The sequence below is a fragment of the Pleurodeles waltl genome, chromosome 7 (genome assembly GCF_031143425.1).
Source record: "Pleurodeles waltl isolate 20211129_DDA chromosome 7, aPleWal1.hap1.20221129, whole genome shotgun sequence".
Lineage (NCBI taxonomy): Eukaryota > Metazoa > Chordata > Amphibia > Caudata > Salamandridae > Pleurodeles > Pleurodeles waltl.
Window position 1 is genome coordinate 99818683 of NC_090446.1, and position 14824 is coordinate 99833506.

At 43.9% G+C, this 14824-nt stretch overlaps 1 protein-coding gene across 1 annotated transcript in view; it reads left to right on the top strand.

Annotated features, from left to right (window-relative positions):
• The window catches only part of ADRM1 (ADRM1 26S proteasome ubiquitin receptor), a 73915-nt gene extending 59630 nt beyond the window's left edge, over nt 1–14285 (top strand). The window contains exons 5-10 of the mRNA XM_069243151.1: nt 855–941; nt 1561–1642; nt 8212–8480; nt 9305–9462; nt 12746–12848; nt 14061–14285. Of these exons, the coding sequence (XP_069099252.1) occupies nt 855–941; nt 1561–1642; nt 8212–8480; nt 9305–9462; nt 12746–12848; nt 14061–14167 (806 nt within the window). The 3' untranslated portion in view covers nt 14168–14285. The remainder of the gene's footprint in view (nt 1–854; nt 942–1560; nt 1643–8211; nt 8481–9304; nt 9463–12745; nt 12849–14060) is intronic.
• The last annotated feature ends 539 nt before the right edge of the window (nt 14286–14824 follow it).

A 14824-nucleotide genomic window follows, 5' to 3' on the forward strand; every position in this document is an offset into this window, starting at 1 on the left:
CTTAGAGCTCTCAAGGCATGCTGTAGGGGTGACTTACATATAATGCATGCAGTACTTTGGCATGGCACACAATGCATGTGTCCTGTTGTGTTTTCACTCAAGAGTATGCACCCTGTCACGCAGTCTGGGATGGCATCTGAGGTGTGTGTTTGTCCGTCCGTCCGTACCCCTTAGGGTGGCATAAGATATGCTGCAGCCCTTAAAGACCCTCTTTAGTACCCATGCTCTAGGTACCAAGTGCACTATTTACTAGAGGTACTAAATTCCTGTGCCAGTTGTAAACAATTAGGCATATCTTATTTCAAGAAAAGAGCCCTGACACTGAGCTCTAATTAGCAGGCCTCAGTGTACTGTCTGAGTCAAAAATCGGCATCTAGTAGTTCTAAAAGGGAGCAAAAAGTGTGGGGGGGGCATCTGCAAAGAAGCTCTGTTTCCTATACAATCAAACTGCTATTCATTAAATGAACAAGGTATACTGTGACTAAGGAATGTGAGATCCCTCTAACCAATGAGCCTCCCTGTTGAACCTTGCAATTACGCCGAACACACTGAGCGAGCTCACCTCTGTTTATTGCTTCAGCCCTCTTAAGTTAGCATGCAAGGATTGCTAGGAGACGTGATATCCTTTATGAATTCCCAAGGTTCTGTATGGAGTTGAAAGCAAGATCAGCTGCACTATGTACCAGCATACTTCCATCATTTTATAGTCCTGTAAATCCAGCAGGTTGTTTGTGACCTTCTTTGTGGCTGATTTTGTGATTAACCTGTCTGCCTTTGTATAGAAGCTGTCGCCGATTTCATGCTATGTTGTGATTTTTTTTTTGTGATTTAAGAAACACATTTCTTTCTTTCAGGTGAAGGCGGATTACAAAGCCTCCTAGGAAATATGAGTCATAACCAGCTGATGCAGCTCATTGGGCCAACCGGCCTGGGAGGATTGGGTAATTGTGCTTTTTTATTTTAACAGTCAGAATGGTTTCCTTTTCGGACTTGTGAACTAATTGGCATCTTTAAAAGAATACCATTCTGTTTATGTTGCCAATGTTGTATGAAAACAGTGATTACAGGGCACCCAGTCCAGTTATCAAATCATTTACGGTCATTGTGAGTGATCTCCGGCAGTTTTCATTCAGGTATGTATGAATAGTTGTGCCATACCTTTCTCATTTCATTCACCTAGTCTTTCCCACTTCTTTCACCAACACATTGTGTTTTTGGGAGTAGTTGCGACGGATAGGTCGAATGTCAGAGTTTAGTGATAGAGCGTGTGGCTGGACATCCACTGTAGAACACAATTGAAGTCTGAGGATGTCAATATCTTACAGATGGGGGAAGGCACTGAAAGTAAGTATGATACAAAGGTGCAAATTATTACTGAGGGGTAAAGACCTGTCTATGTGAATAAGAGAAAAGGGGGTTGACAACAGCAATAGAATGTATTTAGAAAAGTCATTACGAATTATCCAACATTTATCCACTGAATAATTAGTTATTGAGGCAAAGTGACCGTGCAGACCACTTGACTGGATTGAATGTTGTGTGTTTTTGTTTTAATTGAAGGTGGTCTTGGTGCCCTGACCGGCCCTGGCCTAGCTAGCTTACTTGGAAGCGGGGGGCCACCTGCAAGCAGTTCTTCATCAAGGTAAGAAGCTGTATGAGTTTCCCAATGCCTCATTCATGTAGAAAGTATTCTGATGGCATGACACATGCCTGATGGTCCATTCAAGACATCTCTTTTTGTGCGCTAAGAACTTGGTAGGTGAGCCATGAAATCTCAGTTTGTATCTGTCAGATAAGCCCACCCTACAAATCTCTCCTGTAACTGACTGACTGCTGGAAAGAAGCAACTCTTTTAATCCTTAGTTGTAAAGAGTTTATCGGTTTGTCCCAGATGCTCTGTTCTTTCTTCCCTCTTCTGTTGAACCAAGCTATGTAATGTCTGAAAATTGGTATAATGTGAAGGATTCAGATATAGGCTTCGCAGATCAATCCTCTTTGGATGTTAATAATTGATTTGCTGGTTGTACAGGACATATTTTTCTCGATGTACCAAACAACTGTTCTCGTCGTTCACTGATATTCTTGGATCATTCATTTGCTTGGTTGAGACACTTTTGAAGTGACCCACACGTTTCCTGTGTGGGGGCTTGCTGCTGTTTATATGTGACCCACCCTATTTAAAAACGAATATTTGATCCAATTGCTATAGGGTTAAACATTGTCTATTATATCTTCGCTTGCAGATTAATCATTTATATATCTTGTCATGGGACATGTTAATACATCATTGTCTTTGTTAGTTAACATTTGGTTCCTTGGTTTACATTTCCAGAATCATTTAGTTACCATTCTCTTTGTATATATTTGTTTAATATTTTACAACATTTAGAAAAGCCACATGTATCTGTACACTACTTTGGGCTGGACCGCATGCTGGTCTCCTTCCCTCGTGATATTTCCCACCTTCTCATGACCCATTGTTTTAAAGTGTCCTTGCTTTACAAGTCCTGGTCAGGCCTTTTTTGTGTGATTGAACTAGTTTTATTTTTTAAATGAAGTTTTAATGAACTTAATGTTTATTCGTGACTTCTGACCATCAGATGGACTCCTCACACATGGTATGCATGTTAGCGTCTTCACTCTGTTTGTGTTCTGCTTCTTAGCCAGTGACCAACTGGAAACGTAACCATGAAGTGTCTTTCCTTTAAGGACATCTGTGCTCTGTCTAACAAAGTACATTTGAACTTCATGAATACATAGTAACACTCATTGTGTGTCTTCCATTGGATTACATTTCCTTCTTTGAATTTCATATGCTATACTTGTACACATTTTAGAAATACAGGATTGTACATTTGCATTCTATTTCCACTATTTGTTTGTCTAAGTAAATTACTGCTTTTTCCCATACTACTTCATATATTTGAATGATTAACTCTGGAAGATTAATATTTTGTCCTTCTCTTATTCACACTTTCAAGCTATATGTTTATGACTTTAAAACTACTTGTTGATACATTGATGCATATATGAATGGGTTCTTTAACCTCTTAGGTGCGGGCGTCGGCCACTGGCCGACGCCCACACACCCTCCCTGGTGCGGGTCACGACCAGTGGCCGACACCAGGAAGGGTATTTTTTTTTTAATCTCCCCCCGGGAGACACGGAAGCTTCCGTGTCTCCCCCCGCCCCTTTGTGACGTCAGCGCGCCGCGAGGCGCGCTGACGTTTCAAAGGTGTTTTCCCCATCAAAGCAGGAAGCAGCCTTGCGGCCGCTTCCTGCTTTGATGGGGAAAAAGGCCTTTCCCACGTTCGGGAAGGCCTCGTAAGAAAGGGGAGAGTCTCCCCTTTCTTACGATGCCTTCCTGAAAGTGTTTCCTGGCCCCCGATCGCAGCACAGCGATCCCCAGGGGATTTTTTTTTTTCAAAAAAAAAAAAATACAAATACAATAAAATGACAGGGGGTCGCCCGTGGGCAGGGTGACCCCCTGTGGGGGCAATATTTTTTTTTAGATGTTGTAGGGTTTCCCTGGGGGCCATTTTGGCCCCCAAGGAAACCATACAACAACTAAAAAAAAATAGATGTAGATATAGATCTATATATATCTATGTATATAGATATATCTAGGTACATGGATATATCTATAGATATATCTATGTAGATAGATATATATATATATATATATATATATATAGAGGTAGATCTATATCAATCAAAGAGATTTATAAAGCGCGCTACTCACCCGTGAGGGTCTCAAGGCGCTGGGGGGGGTGACAGGGGGAGGGAAAGGGGCTGGGAGGTTCACTGTTCGAAAAGCCAGGTTTTGAGGCCCTTCCTGAAAAGAAGTAGGTTTTGGGTCTTGCGAAGGTGGGTTGTGAGGGCGTTCCAGGTTTTGGGTGCAAGGTAGGAGAAGGATCTGCCTCCGGTGGTGGTGTGTTTGATGCGGGGGACAGAGGCGAGAGAGAGGTCAGCTGAGCGGACTTTTCGTGTGGGGGTGTGGAAGGTGACTCTCGTTGAGGTAGGCAGGGCCTGTGTTGTGGAGTGATTTGTGTGCGAGGATGAGGATCTTGAAGGTGATCCTTTTGTCAATGGGGAGCCAGTGGAGGGATTTGAGGTGTGGAGAGATGTGTTCGTGTCGGCGGAGGTTGAGGATGAGTCGTGCTGCTGAGTTGTGGATGCGTGTAGTTTGCGCTTGAGTTTTAGAGTGGTGCCGGCGTAGAGGGCGTTTCCGTAATCAAGCCTGCTGCTGATGAGTGCGTGAGTGACAGTTTTTCTGGTCTCTGTGGGGATCCATTTGAATGTTTTTCAGTATACGGAGTGTGTTGAAGCATGAGGAGGTAAGAGCGTTGATTTGTTGGGTCATCGAGAGGGAGGAGTCTAGGATGATGCTGAGGTTGCGTGTGTGGTTGGCGGGGGTGGGTGCAGGGCCTAGCGTGGTGGGCCACCATGAGGGGTCCCAGGTGTTTTTGTGTGGGCCAAAGAGGATTATTTCGGTTTTGCTTGAGTTGAGTTTCAGGTGGTTGGCTGTCATATATATATATATATATATATCACTTTTGTCAATATGTGTGTGGTTTCCCTGGGGGGGAAAAGGCTCTGACTTGTCTAGTGGCAGTTTTAGTGCCATAAAGAAGCGCAGATGGTTTATATGCCTACTGCAAAGAGCAAATCTGTATTTTATGTAAATAGCTGAGTACATTAGTAAAGTCTATGGAGAGATGAAGGGCACTTTTGCTGGGTGGTAATGAGGGAATCCGAGGAGGAGGGAGTGGGAGCACCAATAATGATTGTTGGACTGGGCGCAGGAGGTGCTAAAGACTGTGACGAATGGTATGTGACAAGGTGTTTTTTGAGTGTCTTGAAAGTACGTGCTGATTGAGGGAAGAAGCGCAGGTAAGGTGGCCTCTACTGTTGCACGTATCTCACACACACCATCGATTTTGTGACTGTCTACGTAGGGTAGTGTTTTAGAGCAACAGTTTAGCCAATAGCAGAGATGGCATCTTGATGGATGACTGCTGCCTGCACTCGGGTTATAGAGGACCGCTCTGACATAGGATCAGAGACTGAGACATCAGATACTGAGACAGCATCTGAGGGATAGGACAATGGCGCAGACTCTGGGAGTGATTTTTCAGTCAGAGGAGTCCCATTCGATAACTCCTCTTCCAGTACATTATGAGGGAGGTGATGAGGACAGTCCTGCTGTCCCTTTGCAAGCTGTTCGTGCAACTGGGTAATAGTGGCTTAGCCCAACCCAGAGAGCAGGTGAATGCGGCGGCAAGCAGAGAGGGAGTGCTCTCTTGGGAGCTCCCCAATTTAGTTCAGCCCCAAATTCCACCACCCAAATCATATTGTGGAGACATCAAAATTGTCTATGGCAAAACAAACTGGTTTTGTAAGGCAGGCACCTGTGTTTTTGGTCCTGGATTCGGCGGCCATATAGAGAAACACACTAAACCCAAACATTTCTGGAAACTAGACATTCGGGGGAGTCCACAGAGGTGTGACTTGTGTGGATTCCCCAAAGTTTTCTTACCCAGAATACCCTGCAAAGCTGAAATGTTGAAAAAAACTCAATTTTTCTCGCATTTCTGTCACACAAACTACAGGAATATGCTGGGATCCACAACATTCCTACCACCCAGTGACTCCTCACCTGTCCTGATAAAAACACTACCCCACTTGAGTGCCTACACCTAGTGCCTGTGTCAGGAATGGATCACCCCAGGGTCAACAGCTGCCTCACGTAAGGACCAACATTGACCGTTGTGTGATCTATTCCTGTCGCAGGCACCAGGCCTAACCACACAAGTGAGGTATCATATTTATCGGGAGACTTGGGGGAACGCTGGGTGGAAGGAAATTTGTGGCTCCTCTCAGATTCCAGAACTTTCTGTCACCGAAATGTGAGGAAAACGTGTTATTTTAGCCACATTTTGAGGTTTGCAAAGGATTCTGGGTAACGGAACCTGGTCCGAGCCCCACAAGTCACCTCATCTTGGATTCCCCTGGGTTTCTAGTTTTCAAAAATGTGCTGGTTTGCTAGGTTTCCCCAGGTGCCGGCTGAGCTAGAGGCCAAAATCCACAGGTAGGCACTGTGTTCTATGAAAAAATGTGATGTGTCCACGTTGTGTTTTGGGGCATTTTCTGTCGCGGGCGCTAGGCCTACCCACACAAGTGAGGTATCATTTTTATCAGGAGACGTGGGGGAACGCTGGGTGGAAGGAAATTTGTGGCTCCTCTCAGATTCCAGAACTTTCTGCCACAGAAATGTGAGGAACATGTTTTTTTTAGCCACTTTTTGAGGTTTGCAAAGGATTCTGGGTAACAGAACCTGGTCCGAGCCCCGCAAGTCACCCCTCCTTGGATTCCCCTAGGTCTCTAGTTTTCAGAAATGCACAGGTTTGGTAGGTTTCCCTAGGTGCCGGCTGAGCTAGAGGCCAAAATCTACAGGTAGGCACTTCGCAAAAAACACCTCTGTTTTCTTCCAAAAATTTGGATGTGTCCACGTTGCGCTTTGGGGCGTTTCCTGTCGCAGGCGCTAGGCCTACCCACACAAGTGAGGTATCATTTTTATCGGGAGACTTGGGGGAACGCTGGGTGGAAGGAAATTTGTGGCTCCTCTCAGATTCCAGAACTTTCTGTCACCGAAATGTGAGGAAAACTTGTTTTTTTAGCCACTTTTTGAAGTTTGCAAAGGATTCTGGGTAACAGAACCTGGTCCGAGCCCCGCAAGTCACCCCTCCTTGGATTCCCCTAGGTCTCTAGTTTTCAGAAATGCACAGGTTTGGTAGGTTTCCCTAGGTGCCGGCTGAGCTAGAGGCCAAAATCTACAGGTAGGCACTTCGCAAAAAACACCTTAGTTTCCTTCCAAAAATTTGGATGTGTCCACGTTGCGCTTTGGGGCGTTTCCTGTCGCAGGCGCTAGGCCTACCCACACAAGTGAGGTATCATTTTTATCGGAAGCCTTGGGGGAACATAGAATAGCAAAACAAGTGTTATTGCCCCTTATCTTTCTCTACATTTTTTCCTTCCAAATATAAGAGAGTGTGTAAAAAAGACATCTATTTGAGAAATGCCCTGCAATTCACATGCTAGTATGGGCACCTCGGAATTCAGCGATGTGCAAATAACCACTGCTCCTCAAAACCTTATCTTGATCCCATTTTGGAAATGCAAAGGTTTTCTTGATACCTCTTTTTCACTCTTCATATTTCAGCAAATGAATTGCTGTATACCCAGGATAGAATGAAAACCAACTGCAGGGTGCAGCTCATTTATTGGCTCTGGGTACCTAGGGTTCTTGATGAACCTACAAGCCCTTTATATCCCCGCAACCAGAAGAGTCCAGCAGACAAAACGGTATATTGCTTTCAGAAATCTGACATCGCAGGAAAAAGTTACAGAGTAAAACACAAAGAAAAATGGCTGTTGTTTTCAGCTCAATTTCAATATTTTTTTATTTCAGCTGTTATTTTCTGTAGGAAAACCTTGTAGGATCTACACAAATGACCCCTTGCTGAATTCAGAATTTTGTCTAGTTTTCAGAAATGTTTAGCATTCCGGGATCCAGCATTGGTTTCACACCCATTCCTGTCACTAACTGGAAGGAGGCTGAAAGCACCAAATATAGTAAAAATGGGGTATGTCCCAGTAAAATGCCAAATTTGTGTTGAAAAATGTGGTTTTCTGATTCAAGTCTGCCCGTTCCTGAAAGGTGGGAAGATAGTGATTTCAGCACCAGAAACCCTTTGTTGATGGAATTTTCAGGGAAAAAACCACAAGCCTTCTTCGGCAGCCCTTTTTTCCCATTATTTTGGAAAAAACAAAATTTTCACTGTATTTTGGCTATTTTCTTGGTCTCCTCCAGGGGAAACCACAAACTCTGGGTACCATTAGAATCCCTGGGATGTTGGAAAAAAAGGACGCAAATTTGGCGTGGTTAGCTTATGTGGACAAAACGTTATGAAGCCCTAAGCGCGAACTACCCCAAATAGCCAAAAAAGGGCTCAGCACTGGGGGGGAAAGGCCCAGCAGCTAAGGGGTTATGTATCTGTCGGAGATTACTTAGTGATGCTTTTTTATTTAAACAAATGCAAATTGTAAACCTAAAAAGAAAAAACAGACAATGATTTAGTGAATGAATGTGAGGATAAAAATGTAAGTATGGAAGGGTATTATCTTATATTTCATGTGCCATTCTTGCAGCTCTCGAAGCCAGTCAGCTGCAGTCACACCATCTTCCACTACGTCTTCCACACGGGTGACTTCGACCCCATCGGCTCCTACTCCTGTTCCGGCAGCCGTGACAGCAGTCACCCCAAGTCCAGCTGTGAGTTCTGGGAATGGAGCAAGTACAGCAACAAGCCCTACCGGGCCGATCCAGTTGAGCCCAACTCAGCCTATCCAGTTGAGTGACCTGCAGAATATTTTGGCCACTATGAATGTTCCAGCAACAGGAGAAGGTGGGCAGCAAGGTGAGTGATTTGGCATGCAGCAAGGTGCTTCCGGGTTTTTCACGCTCTGCAAAATTATTTGTGTCTAATCTTTTATTCAGCTTAAAAAGCCAACAGTTTCCATCCTTTCTGGTCCATTTGTGAGTGAAGGAATTTGCAGATTTTGAAGGAGGTGCACGTGACTGTGCTGCTTTGAGGTGTGCAGAGAAGTGTTAGAAATGAATACAAGCATGCCAGGTGATCCATTAGTGGTGGCAGGAGGTACACAGAAAGGATGCTGGAAAAAGGTTATGGAAGTAGTTGTGTGGAGTTGACGGGCATCCTTGGGTATACCAATCCGTCTAAATGTGTGAAGTACACGCTGTTAGGGGAAAGTTTTAAAATGATTGCTCAACCTAATGGACACACATGGGGCTCACTAAGAGTCTTCACAGAGAAACATGAGCAAATGATGACTTCTCTTTTTAAAAAGCATCAATATCTAACGCCTGTAGGGGGTTTCTTTGTCCAGTAGAAAGTGATTCATCTTAAGTTTGTTCCTGTCGATGAATCCAAAGCCCCAATGAGGTGTGGAAATGTATGCAACAGTTGTGTGGAGTGGAGAGAATTGGAATGGGTAGCAGAGGGGTAATTGTATACCACAGGATCATCCGTTGGCCTTAGCATGAAATGTAGAGAAGATACCTCCGTGTTTTTGGGAAGGTGTGGTATGACAGTAGGTAGTTTCTGAGGTGCACAACTATGCCTGTCAGAAATACACTAGGGGCTGGAATGGACTTGTGTTTGTACTGTGCCTTGGCCCCTCTCCTCCTGCCGTGTTGTAATCATTGTGCTCTTTTCCTCAGTGGATTTGGCCTCTGTGTTAACTCCTGAGATTATGGCTCCCATTCTGGCCAGTGCAGATGTCCAGGAGCGGCTGATGCCCTATCTGCCGTCAGGAGAATCACTGCCACAGACTGCAGAAGAAATTCAGAATACGCTGACCTCGCCTCAGTTTCAGCAGGTATGAGCCTCCTTGTCCATCTTAGAGCCGCCATCTTTTACCAGACAGATGCATTACCAGGAAATCGAGAGAGAAAGTGCGTCGCCGACTTTGGCCACAGAGTGCATGTGCAGAAGGATGCTGTATGTCGTCAATTTATGTCATGCATGAATGTTGAAAAGGCAGATTCTCGCAGCTTTTCTACTGCTTTAAATAGTTATTTATACACGCAATCCAAACACTGTACTTTCCCTAGGCTCTGTTGTTCGATTTTGGCTTAATTGGAGTCATTGGCCATTTTAACCATGTCTTCAAGTCCGCCACACACTCGCTGATCCTGCCTCTTAGCACTCAGGATTACCGTTTCCACACTTTTTTGCATTTCAATCTCTGCATGTAAACGAAGATTGAAGCCTCAAAACATGACAAATAAAAAAGATCACGCTTGCAAACCATCTTTGTTTAACAGTACCTTTAGATGTGTTTGCGTACCTTAGAGACAGTGGCGGCAAGTAGAGCGACCCACCAAATCATCAACCCTTACTCTTCATCGGATTGCTCACATTGCATCTTTTTATGAAGATAAATAATCTAATTTTCACCTATCATTTGTTTACATGCTGTGGTATCACCCACTGGCGGTATTGCGCATGCGTCAGGCGAGGCTGTCCAGGCAGTCCTCACAAAGACATAATACATATCTGGTGTGGTTACTTGTTTATATACGTGGGATTCTTTGGAATTTTATTGGCAGAAAAGCAAACAGTCTGGGGTGAAAAAGCTTTCCCTGAATCTGACATAACTCACCCCCACAAACAATTGAGAATAGCAAACACTTCCTCGCTAGCTGAGGCCGCTCATCCTACCCTACACCCAACCCGCTGGGCTCATTGTGACCCAACTATAACAAAAGTCATGTGTGCACAACCCTCGCGGAGCTTCACGTCCCTGCACACCCCCCTCCCCCCCCGGCTCAGTCTACGGGATGTAAATGATAACCCAAATATATAAGATAAAATTGCTGACGTGGAAACAGGAAACGAAATTGTAATAGAGCCGACAAGACGTGTCCGCAGCAGGCTTCTAGGGTGAACTGTCCCTCAAGGAGGGCAGATGAACCAGAATGTTTGGTGACATCCAAGTACACGTAGTCTCTACAGATGGTATGTTCACTTCTCTGTTGAAAAGGGCATTGAGAGACAGAAACTCTTGGCATTGTTTCCAGCTCCCCAGTGGCGTCTCTAGAAAAGTTTTTTTAGTGGGGCGACACTGTGGGTCACAGATAAAACAGGTGGGTCCACCAAACAGGGGTGAATGTGAAGCACAGTTTGTCTCTATATATTTATATTGTGATTTGCACATATCAGATTATATCACAGCACTGAAAGTATTTATTAAAAGGGAGAGTTTTTAAACATGGACTGATAAACATCCCTGCCCCCACCCTAATGATGTTAGTGAATTAAGAGAGAAACCAGGAGCCATGTGTACTCTACATATCAATCAGTGCTTATTATGCTACGAGCAAATTTATAATGTATTAAAATAAACAAAAGACAGGTTTTTGCACAGCACCCACCATGAACTCACGTTTTTGAAGGTGCTCACATATGTGAAAATGGAAGGAAAGCGGGATCAATTTATAAAAATATTTTCCTAGGATCACACAATTTGGTCCAGTAGGGAACTGGGATTGATCCCGGGATTTTTATTTTCACACTGTGCTATTCAGCCTCTAGACTGGTATTTCTTACTCCTGTTTTACGTCATAGGTTGATGTTTTGTCGTTCATTTTTCGTGTATGAGGTTAGAGCTTGGGTGGCAAGTAAAAACCATATGATTTTTTTTTTTTTCCCCCTTGTCTGTTCTGTTGTAAGCTTGAGGGCCGAAGAAGACCTCCAGCTCAGCCAGGCATCTGGCTCAAGCTTACAGTAGCTGACCCACCATCCTCATTTGTAGGTGAATGTATGAGATAACTGGGACATAAAATGCTCTGTTGGGCTCTGCTTTCTTTTTTTTTTTTTTATTCCAAGCCCACGTGAAGACATTTCTCATTCTCTTCTCTGTCTTGCTTAGTCAAAATCAAAGACTTTTTTTTTTCATTCCACCATTTTCTACGTTCATTGGCCAGTATTGCTTGGAGAATCTTGTTTCTCAGCATGTAATTGGGATTCTATGTGCCATTCCTACAATAGAAGCCCACAGCCAAATTCATATGGTGCCTTTGGCCCTTGCTTACTAAAGTGTTGCTTGTCTGCACGTGTAACACAAATTACCATGTCGATTTACTAACTGTTTTTGAGGCCTGCGCATGCAGTGTTAATTTGCCTTGATCAACCGTCCTTGCAACCGTAGTTAAAAAGGAAAAAAAGTCCCTTCTGATTTTCATAGAACTTAATGTTGATGAGATGACTGAGGGTTGGCTGTACTCTTCATGAACAATATGGTCGCAGCTCACTTTCCTAGGATACTGGATGAGGCTGGGTTGGACTTCCAGGCTAACTCCTATCCTCTTCCACCTTGTCTTAGGAATGCGAATGGACATGCATTAGGAGTGTTCTTGCAGAACTGTTGTGGTAATCAATGGTCATTGATATAAAGAAAATTCCTAATTACCGCTAGAATAGAAATGAGCATGAGATTTGGGAGTGGGTGACGTACCTCCCATGGAGTGGTCAGATTGAGAAGTGTGCTGCGATGCTGTGGCTTTCATTGAAACGTTGTATATTGTTCAGTTTCACACTAAGATTTTCGTGCATTAATGAACCTTCTGGAGGACATTATCATGAGATAGTTTCCTGTCACCCAAGCTATGCATCCAAGCAAAGATGCCTAACAGTGGTGAAGGACAGTTAGCTCTCTTATATTGCACTATAAAATGTTAATTAATGTTCTTAAAACGTGAGGCTGTGGTTCACGAAACGTAAGACGAACATTTTGTAATGTACTGCTAAGCAATTTCAGTTGATGAGCATCACAACAAATATCCTTGGATGAGTTAAGAAGCAGCATCAAAAGGATGATAATTGGATTAGCTGGTGTAAGCATATTAAATCACTAGATTCATAGTTGTAAAGAGTCTGCCTTTATCAGCAGTTAGTATAGTCTTCTAAGCTAATTGGCTTCTTATCCCTTGTACTGCCATGCTCCAGGATTGTATCACGTTGTGCTCTGCCACTCCGGTCTCTTCTCCAGTAAGACCCAAACGCACTTATTGATGTCTCCTCTGCTTTATTATGTCTTTTTACTTGCCCTCCATTCTCCAGAAGTGTAACCCGCTGATATCCATGTGTTGTGTCCACAGGCTCTGAGCATGTTCAGCGCAGCTTTGGCCTCTGGACAGCTGGGTCCCTTGATGAGCCAGTTTGGGCTCCCAGCAGAGGCAGTAGAAGCCGCAAACAAAGGAGGTGAGTGTCGGTCTAGAAGTGGGACCATTCGGTTGTGATGGCTTTTATTCACATTTTGTTATGTGTTTAGAGGGGACTTTGTGAGACACATTCATTTAAACAAGTGCTGCAGCAGTTAATGCCAGTTTCGTTTTTCCTTTCCCTTTTGGATCTAGAGTGTTCGTAAAAGAGTTCACACCTATGCCATAAAGTTGCAACTCCTGAACCTCGGTTGCATAAAGACTAATGGGACTCTATTAACACAGGCACAGTAGGCATGGCAGCTGTAGTTCCAGCTTCGTTATGCCTCTTTGGGTAATGGAGTAAGTTTCTAGAGAGGCTTTGATTGTGTTAATGCTGATGTCTAACGTGGAACCTCCGGAGACCGAGTGGCTCCACGCACTCAGATTCTGTAAGGGAGTGGGTGCTTATGAGTCGCAGACGCTTCACGTCCTACTCTGCTGGGCAGAGTACTTTTGATGTGGCTTACCAGATAGCCTACTGTATGAATAGGATGGTCGAAAGCTGCTCGTTCACACATCTTAATCTAGCACAAGGAAAACTCGTGAGAAACTAGCAACATGCATGGTTTGTTCTGCAGGGTACATTGTGCTTCTGAGACATGCAGCAAACACTACTTCACTGCAGGGAAGACTGGGACATACAAACCTCAGGTCCTAATGAGACAGCACATTTACTGGCTTTTTATTAATGTAAAGCGCCTCAGTGTATCCAGTCCACCTCTCATGTAGCTACTCTGGAGGTGTGCTTCTTGTATGCATGTTTCTGTAGGGGACACCGGTCCATCAGGAGACAGTGTCTCAATGCATACAGCTTATGGGGAAGGAGGCATGATGGTGTCTGGCATTGTAATTCTGTTTTCTTGTGGGACAAAGGTATTTTTGGGGCTACGTAGTCACTGATTAAATGGATGATGCTATAAATGTGTCCAGAATATTCCTTGACTGCTTCTGTATGTAATCAGTGTGATCAGAGTGTTATGTAACATAACAGTATATTGGAAACACATTACACTGTGGTATTGACTTCACAAACAACATTGATTCCAGCTTAGATCAGTCCATGTGTTTGTTGTAGCATGAGGAATAGAGCCTTTCTATTGGTGCTGGAGCATGTGATAAGAAAGGCTACTTAAGATTTTGATGCCCATGTCCAATAAATGAAATGAATAAATCTGTGACTAATTGTGGCATTGTGATGTTTTCTTCCTAGACGTGGAAGCATTTGCCAAAGCAATGCAGGGCACTTCCAAATCTGACCCAAAGGAGGGCGACGCCAAAGAGAAAAAGGATGAAGAGGAAGATATGAGTTTAGACTGAATGCTTGCCCACCTGCACCCCTCCAGTTTATTCATTCTCTTTTATTACATATTTAACTTGTTGTCTCCTGCTTCTCAGTCTTGATTCCAATAAAGATTTTTTTTTCTTCCTGAGAGCAGCACCACTTCCTCTTTGTCTCATTAAAGCACATTTGTCTTCTAACAGTAGAGCCTTCAGACTGGGTGGTGAGTATGCTGACCAAACTGGAGAAGTAGTTCTGATGGGTACATCAACCTATGGATTCTTCAGCTTTTGAATATCCCAATGTGCCAGCATTCCATGGAAACGTCTTCATAGCTGTCCCACGTCGACGAGGACGTCACAATGCCACGGCTTCGCACGCAAATCTGAGTGACATCATCAGAGCCATAAGAAGCCCTTGTTGACTTGCTGGCATCAGTTCCCTTTTTTCCACACCTTCAGTACGTAATGGTTTTCTTGTAGCTCTCAGTTACATCTTAGATATTCTTCAATAGTTTTTCCTCCAGGGTTGCAACATTGTTGCTGGAAGAAAAAATGTCTCCTCCAAGGAAGTCTGGATTTAAGCTGTGTAGGCCGGAATGCGAAGGTCAGATGTCAATTACTGACCCTCACTACGATTGCCTTTGCTGTTTAGAGTACTGATCATGATGTAGAGACCTGTTTGACGTGTCAAAC